The sequence below is a fragment of the Ipomoea nil genome, unplaced genomic scaffold (assembly GCF_001879475.1).
Source record: "Ipomoea nil cultivar Tokyo-kokei standard unplaced genomic scaffold, Asagao_1.1 scaffold2115, whole genome shotgun sequence".
In the NCBI taxonomy this organism is placed as follows: Eukaryota; Viridiplantae; Streptophyta; class Magnoliopsida; order Solanales; family Convolvulaceae; genus Ipomoea; species Ipomoea nil.
In genome coordinates this window covers 86,407-94,135 of record NW_017618543.1, presented here as the reverse complement: position 1 = coordinate 94,135, position 7,729 = coordinate 86,407, and the positions used below count along the sequence as shown (strand labels likewise).

Below are 7,729 nucleotides of genomic sequence, written 5' to 3'. Positions count from 1 at the left end.
CCTGTTTGAAGTCTTGCACTTGTTTGCGCACCTTCATCATTTTCGTGAGCAGGAAAAATTCATTCATAAACTCTCGATGCAACTAACCCCATGATGTGAAATGTTCATTATCCTGAGAGTCTAACCAAGTCTTAGCTTCTCCAATAACGGAAAAGGGAAACAAGGTTAGGCGAATGATGTCTTCCGGGACTCCATTCGGCCTAAACATGCTACAAGATCTAATGAATATGATCATATGGGTATGCGGATCCTCCGAAGGTAATCCACTGGACGGATGGTTTTATACCAGGTTAATAACTGAGGGATGGATGGTGAAATTAATCCCTTCCATAGGTTGAATGTAGATGGAGTTATGCATCGAGAATTCGGGAGTCATGTACTCCGTTATGGTCCTCATGTGTCCTTCTCCTTGTGCATTATCTCTTGTATTCATTCTTTCCGCATATCTAGGTACTCCTTCATCAAGTCTAATATTGTTGTTCAAGTGTTCTCTCAATGGAGAACCTTCAAATACATTCACTCCTAGCTGAGGTTGATTCTGTTGTTGTGCTAATCCTGGCATTGGTTCTTCATCCATTCCTTGGCTGTTTACCGCACTGTTGGACACTAGTACAAAATTGAACATAGAAGATTGACCATAGATCACCATTGTTAAAAGAATGGTTGCCTAATCTTAGCCCAAAAATTCGCGGTGACAATTTTATAAATAAGTGATCAATAATTCACCACCATTGTTAATTGTAATGATTAGCTATTGTATTTTATATATATTTTAAAAAAAATTAATTTATAATAGACAACCATTTCTAATAAAAATGATTGCCTTAAAATAGAACCTGTTTTATAATAGGCAATCATTCCTAATAGAAATGGTTGCCTAAGATTAAGCCTAGATCTATACAAATCATCGAATTAGATCAGACGACGCGACCTCGACTTGGTGAACAAAATACTCCGATCCGATCCATCGATCTGCTCCCATCGTCCGACCTCGACGCTCCGTTCCGAACGCCGCTGCTCTCGCCCGGCGACCCACCGCCACCACGCCGTTTATAGTTGCTAAGAACTGGAAAGCATGTCCTTCTCGTGGGGGATTGGATTGAACTTCTCTGATCAAGCATTAACTTTGCCATTGCATCTTCCTCCCACATGCACTCCTTTTTTCCTCTCATCAAACCAAATCCCTTCTGCTTTTCATTTTCTTGATCTCATCATATTAAAATTCTACTCCTTTCTTGGTTCACATTACTTTAATTCTTCAAGTCTCAGGAGGATTTGATCTTTTTGGTAGCAAACCAAACCAAACAATGGTGAAAGAAACTGAGTATTACGATATTCTTTGCGTTAGCCCTTCAGCTTCTGAGGAGGAGATTCGCAAGGCCTACTACCTTAAGGTTGGTTTAATTTGCAGACATTATTATATTTTACCACTGCAGTTTCCTTATTTAATGGCCGGCTTGAGATTAACAGCATGTGTTGTGTTTGTTTTAATTCCTAAATTGTATGTTTTTGTTTCTTATTTTGCTCAAGTTAACTACGTTACTTCTGAATATGCATTTTGTATGATCTTTAATTTTGTGTATTGTACCATTATATTGATGCTTGCTTTAATTTGAGCATAAGCTATCATGACGATTAGTGGGGTTTCTTAGCTTTTATTTGAATGGTACAGGCAAGGCAAGTTCATCCTGATAAAAATCCCAATGATCCTCAGGCTGCTCAAAGATTTCAGGCATCTTCTCTCTCTCTATTTATTTATTTGCTTTCTTTGTATGATTTCTGAGCAAATATTTATGTCTTTAACAGATTTTGGGGGAAGCTTATCAGGTTTTGAGTGATCCGGTGCAACGAGAGGCATATGATCAAAATGGAAAGTGTTGTGTTTCCATGTAAGTTTTTAAGAGCTGCTTAATTTTGCATCATATATAATAATAGCTTAGGCCTACAAATTAAAACTAAAGTGTAATAATCCTGTCTTCACGAGTCTTTTGTCCAATAATGTTTTATAAGACAAATATCTGACCATACATACATTATTATATCAAGGCTGTTTTAATATCTTTTTGTGATCCCAGGGAAACAATGCTTGATCCAACTGCTGTTTTTGCCCTTCTCTTCGGAAGTGAACTCTTTGAAGACTATATAGGACATCTGGCGGTTGCATCAATGGCATCCTCTGATTTAGTGGACAACGCTGATAAAGTTCATGGCAGGCTCAAGGCAAGTGTCTGAAATTGAATGAATACATTTAATTTGCATAATACTGTTTATCTCAAAGGGTAATTAGAAGCCAGGCTAAAATATACTGATCGAGTAGTAGTGTTTAGAGTATTTTTATTTGATGTAATGAAGGCTGTCCAGAAGGAAAGAGAACAATGCCTTGCTAGAAAATTGAAAGGTTTTGTTCAGCAGTATGTGCGAGGTGACAAAATAGGATTCATACAACATGCTGAATCTGAAGCAGAACGACTTTCGAATGCAGGTTAGCCATCAGATCAATGCTTTGTTCTTGTTGAAAATCATCACTATTTGCTATAAAGAATGTAGTATGTATTTGCAATATTAGAGAAAGACAACCAAGAGAAATTACTAAAGATGTGCTAGAAATATTGAGTTTTGATGGGAAGGTGGCATATGAAAGTATCATTGAAGCGACTGAGAACTTCGATTCAAGATATTGTATTGGTGAAGGAGGACATGCAAGTGTTTTCAAGGCTGAGCTACCAAGTGGTCAAGTAGTTGCTATAAAGAAGTTTAAGGCCACTGGGCAAGAAGATGAATGGTGTAGTCTCAAAAGCTTTTCAAATGAGGTTCACAGTTTAACCGAGGTTAGACATCGAAATATTGTAAAACTGTATGGTTTTTGTGCTAGTGAGAGACACTCATTCTTGATTTATGAGTACTTGGAAGGTGGAAGCCTAGCACACATATTAAACCATGATGAAAAAGCATTGGAATTAGGGTGGATGGAAAGGGTAAATGTAGTTAAAGATGTGTCTAAAGCGTTGTCATATATGCACCATGATTGCTCAACTCTTATTGTTCATCGGGACATATCTTCTAAGAATATTCTGTTTGATTTGGAATACAAAGCTCATGTTTCTGATTTCGGCACAGCAAGAATATTGATTCTTGATTCATCACATTGGACTTCATTTGCTGGGACATTTGGCTATGCAGCTCCTGGTACGCACTAATTATATATATTAATCCACTTTGCATGCATGCATGCTCTATTATATTCTTTTGTTTTGTTCTTGAATATAATTCATTTTATTTATGGCATGCAGAGTTTGCATACACTATGGAAGTAACCGAAAAATGTGATGTATATAGCTTTGGAGTGGTAGCACTGGAAATTATTATGGGCAAGCATCCGGGAGACTTGATTACAACCATTTTGTCACCCTCAACATCAGAAACCGGCCATCATCAAATGCTGGTAAAAGATTTGTTAGACCCTCGACTCTCTACTCCAACAAAGCAAGTGGCGAATGAGTTGGTTTTGGTTGCCAAGATAGCAGTTGCCTGTTTGAATAGCAATCCACAATGCCGGCTGACCATGCGACAGGTTTCTGTGTTGCTATCCAAGGAATTGCATTTGTCAAATTTATTACTTGATGATATCACAATAAGCCAATTGTTTGGCCTTGAATTCCGTACTCCCTGATCAAGCTAGTTTTCAAGGCGTTGAAATTAGTACGGAGTACTATTCTTTCTGATTCATTCTCAACATGCTTTTTCTCAGCGTTATGTTGCTATATTTTGGTAAGTTGTTGAAATTTTATTATTGCATGACCAATTCTCTTAGATTAATATTGGGTTTTCTGTATTATTTGCTGGATGGATATGAGATTTGTATATGTTGATAGCATTGGAAATTGAGGCATCCAGCCATCCAATTAAGCACTAAGTTGGGATTTGTGAATTTATTTAGGTTAAGATTGGTGTGAGGCTTTGATGTGATGAGAAAGGCAGGATTGGTGAATGTAGTAGTGTTCCTAAACATCAGAGCTATTATATATGGTTTGGACAACTCCAACCAAGTTAGTCATATTAACTTGATAACTACTCAGACTTTATATATTGACTTTGAGTCAGTCAGCTATAGACATCTAACCTAATTGGTTTATCTTCTTGAGGTCAGGCAACCTGAGCTTCAATCTGTGCTCATGCAGCTCCCAATTTCATTCATGCATGCCGGCCCGGGGTATGTATGTGAAAATGCAAAGCTTTAGCTAGTTTGTTTTTTCCATATTAATGACCTTGTGTTTTTCCTATGTTTACTTCACTGAATTTCATTCAGTAGGCTTATGATCATAATGTTCCACTTCGATCTGCATGCAAAAATCACACCAAGACTTCTCATGCCTTGTTGGATTCTTAGCTTGGAACGACATATATAGATCCAATCCAGGTTAGTAACACTATTATCACACCAAGCTAGATAGGGATTCAAACTTTAATTTGTCATTACTAATCTGTTTAGCCAATCAAACAATGGCAGTGATGATGAAGTATAGAAGGAAGCTTAGCTTGCTGATGGATACACATCACCAGATCACTTGTTAAGTGGGGCAAGTTGAGGTGAGAATTTGCTGTAAATTAATAAATGTTTTGGTGTCCTGTAATCTAGCTAATAAACTTTCACTTATTATTTGTTTTGTTTACTAGAAATTGGCTAAGCGACACAACGGCTTCATGTTCTGCTCAACACATGCATGAATCAAAGCATGACATAGTTGACAAGGAAATTATTTTTTTTAACAATTGTCTTTTGAAGATTGGTTTGTGTCACAATTAAGGATTTGGCATTCTGGCAATATGGGAACACCATGATTGATTGATGAAACCAATATAATATAGATCCCTCCATCATTACAATTGTAAGTTTTTTAGGCTTTCCATCACTAAAGACCTTGTGTTTTTCCAATAATGTTTGCTGTGAAATATATACTGGATTACAGCATATATCCAGATTAGTAAATATTATAATGGATGGATTTCAAACTTTAATTACATAAATTTTGATGCAGAGCAGAGCAGCTTTACTGTGCTTCAAATTTCATGATTTTCTAATCTTCAAATTAAACATTATATCTTAGGTGACACATTCCCTCTTGGCTGTGCATTTGATGAGTCCATTGTTCATTCAGAGGTTTGTTATTAACTCGACTTTTCTCTAGCTTTGCATATAATTTGATATTGCAGTTCTTCAAGGAGAACCCAGATTATAATAACCCTCTTTACAACACCAAGAATGGGGTGTATTCTAAGGGATGTGGGCTAGATAATGTGTTGATGTCTTGGGGGCATGATGACTATATGTACTTGGTAAACTCAACTCTTTTTTCGTCATTTTAATTTCCAGAACAGTACGTGCAGATATGTTTATGTAATGGATTTGAGTTTTACTTATTGTAGGTGGCTAAGGAAAACAAGACCACACTACCAAATGTTGGGCTGTTTATCATTAGATATCATTCTTTTTATCGTAAGTATTTAATTTTCTCCCGGCCGGCCCCATTCGATCTGTAACATGCATGGTGTTTTGTATTTGTGAGTAGTAATATATATAATGGTGTTTTGTACGTTATGAATGAAGCTCTGCACAAGTGTGGAGCATACACCCACTTGATGAATGATGAGGACCATGAGAATCTCAAATGGGTCAACATTTTCAAGTAATTAAATGCTTTCGATTTGCATTATATTTTCTTTTTCTTTTTGGCTGCCTTTAATTATATTGTTAACTTAAATGGATTGGATTGTTGTTTTGTGTGTTTAGCGAGTATGATCTGTACAGCAAGAGCAAAGAGAGGATTGATGTTGATAACTGTAAAGCCATACTATGAGTCTTTAATTAAGAAGGTGAATTTTGGAAACTACATTTTTACTATACTTTCCCAAGTGCCACTTCACTCTTGTTTTTATTGAATTGCAAAATTTGTGATTATATTGCAGTACTTCGCAGAGAAGCTCAAGTGGTGAAATTCTTGAGTTTGGAAGGTATTGGTGGTTCTACTTTAACTGGCTAATCTGCTTGAAAACTCGTTGGTTGAATGGCTTTTTAAAAAAATAAAAAATAAAAATGTTCTGTTAATTGTAATATTTTCTTTTGTAGCTTTCCATTATTTTTAATTTAGAATTGTAAATATGTAATTGTACATGGTGTAAAATAAATATAGAAATAAAAATGTTCTGTTAATTGTAATATTTTCTTTTGTAGCTTTCAATTATTTTTAATTTAGAATTGTAAATATGTAATTGTACATGGTGTAAAATAAATATAGTTTTAAAATTATTTTTTATTTTTTATTTTTATTTTTTAAATCAACAATACGCGACTATTCCTGTCTAAGAATGGTCGCGTAAAACTTTTGTAAAAAAAAATAAAAAATAATACGCGACCATTCTTTGTCAAGAATGGTCGCATATTAATGACAATGCGCGACCATTTCACAATGGTCGCGTAAAGTTGATGCCTTTCCGCGAGCCTCTCATAGGCAACCATTGTACAATGGTTGCCTATTATCTTTTACAATGGTTGCCTATCTACAATTCTGTACTAGTGGGATGTGATTTTACTTTCTGATCTTTGATCTTCTTCCGTGTGTAACCTTCTTCTAGCAGTTCTTTGAATTTCTGGATTCAAAGGAAGTAACCCTTGTCTTCCTCGTGATCGGGTGTGCATCAACTTCTTTCTCAAGATTAGAAGAAATGGTGTGGCTAGAAGTAACCACACTTGGGTAAAGAAAAGAAAAGAAAAGAAAAGAAACTTGAATCGAATTTCAAATGGGTGTTCTTCCTCACTTTCTCAAAAACTCAAGTTACTGTTTGCCATTCCCCGACGACGGCGCCATTTTGACAGAGACGCGATGAATTGCTTACGGTTCTCATTTTCAATAGCATTGTCAAAAGATTTTGGTGTGCAAGGGTCGGGTAAAGATGTAAGGTTTAGATGGGAATAAAACGGGGAGTGAGAACCACCCCGAGTATCGTACTCAAGGAATGACAACTTGGAAGTTGAGCAGAAGGTACGGTGAGGTTGATTTGGCGTTGACTGATTCGATTCAAGTAAGGTCGAGTAAAGAGTTGATTGATAAGGAACGCAGAATGAAGAGCTTTGAAGAAATAGGAAACGAATAAAGGAAAAACTGGTTAGGATTGTGCTCCAATTGCATTTTGTGATTGGTTGCTCCCTAAAATGAGATGTTGTGGTGATTTGAATGCGAGTTACTAGTCAAGAAGAACGGCTTGCTAGTGCGCAGCCAATTCGGTCTATACGCCTCCCGCATGAATTCTCATTCTATACGAGACAATTCAACGAACACCTTGCCTACATTTCTTCTCGGACCATTGTCCTCTTAGATCTAAGGCGGGGAATGTAGAGGTTTAAGAGGCCTACCTAGATTTAGCAATCTCTTGCCTAAATCTATGAATCCAACATCAACCAAGGAGCTGGGCCCCACTCCAAGGAAGCTACAAAGATCTCCATCAACAACAAGACATCCATAACATCAACAATCAATCACCACAATATGGGAAATCAAAACAAACCCATCAACACAATAGCAGTTTTCACAACAATCCCAATCCCTAGAATTTTAGCCTACCATCATTAAGATCAAGATCAAGCAATTGTAAAACAGGCAAAATAAGATATAAGCAATAAATAGTAAGTGGTAGATTTTACCCAAATGCAAGCTAGATCTCTTCAATAGCAAGG

The 7,729-nt window shown here is 36.5% G+C and overlaps 2 protein-coding genes and 1 long non-coding RNA gene across 6 annotated transcripts; all 3 read left to right on the top strand.

The window, feature by feature from the left end:
* The first annotated feature begins 1,307 nt into the window (after positions 1 to 1,307).
* On the top strand, positions 1,308 to 2,487 carry LOC109148477 (chaperone protein dnaJ 10-like). Its single transcript, XM_019296226.1, has 5 exons — positions 1,308 to 1,394; positions 1,673 to 1,732; positions 1,807 to 1,889; positions 2,076 to 2,220; positions 2,353 to 2,487. The coding sequence occupies exons 1-5, from the start codon at positions 1,308 to 1,310 to the stop codon at positions 2,485 to 2,487; spliced, it is 510 nt and encodes a 169-aa protein (XP_019151771.1).
* Positions 2,488 to 2,490: 3 nt separating this feature from the next.
* On the top strand, positions 2,491 to 4,752 carry LOC109148476. 4 transcript variants are annotated; one of them, XR_002048794.1, is made up of 7 exons: positions 2,491 to 3,186; positions 3,291 to 3,768; positions 3,938 to 4,046; positions 4,148 to 4,210; positions 4,310 to 4,417; positions 4,508 to 4,587; positions 4,675 to 4,752. It is a non-coding gene; the product is annotated as an uncharacterized LOC109148476 (long non-coding RNA). The 4 variants fall into 4 exon arrangements; XR_002048792.1 differs by having other exon boundaries at positions 4,307 to 4,417; XR_002048795.1 differs by having other exon boundaries at positions 4,143 to 4,210.
* A 459-nt stretch (positions 4,753 to 5,211) lies between these two features.
* Positions 5,212 to 6,045, top strand: LOC109148475 (probable inositol oxygenase). Its single transcript, XM_019296225.1, has 5 exons — positions 5,212 to 5,334; positions 5,425 to 5,494; positions 5,606 to 5,684; positions 5,789 to 5,871; positions 5,965 to 6,045. The coding sequence occupies exons 1-4, from the start codon at positions 5,302 to 5,304 to the stop codon at positions 5,853 to 5,855; spliced, it is 249 nt and encodes an 82-aa protein (XP_019151770.1). The 5' UTR covers positions 5,212 to 5,301; the 3' UTR covers positions 5,856 to 5,871; positions 5,965 to 6,045.
* The last annotated feature ends 1,684 nt before the right edge of the window (positions 6,046 to 7,729 follow it).

Coding starts and splice junctions, on each gene's coding strand:
- LOC109148477 (XM_019296226.1), top strand. CDS start 1,308: ATGGTGAAAGAAACTGAGTATTACGATATTCTTTGCGTTAGCCCTTCA. Junction 1,395..1,672: donor GCAAGGCCTACTACCTTAAG/GTTGGTTTAATT, acceptor TGAATGGTACAG/GCAAGGCAAGTTCATCCTGA. Junction 1,733..1,806: donor AGGCTGCTCAAAGATTTCAG/GCATCTTCTCTC, acceptor TGTCTTTAACAG/ATTTTGGGGGAAGCTTATCA.
- LOC109148475 (XM_019296225.1), top strand. CDS start 5,302: ATGTCTTGGGGGCATGATGACTATATGTACTTG. Junction 5,495..5,605: donor TAGATATCATTCTTTTTATC/GTAAGTATTTAA, acceptor TTATGAATGAAG/CTCTGCACAAGTGTGGAGCA. Junction 5,685..5,788: donor AAATGGGTCAACATTTTCAA/GTAATTAAATGC, acceptor TTGTGTGTTTAG/CGAGTATGATCTGTACAGCA.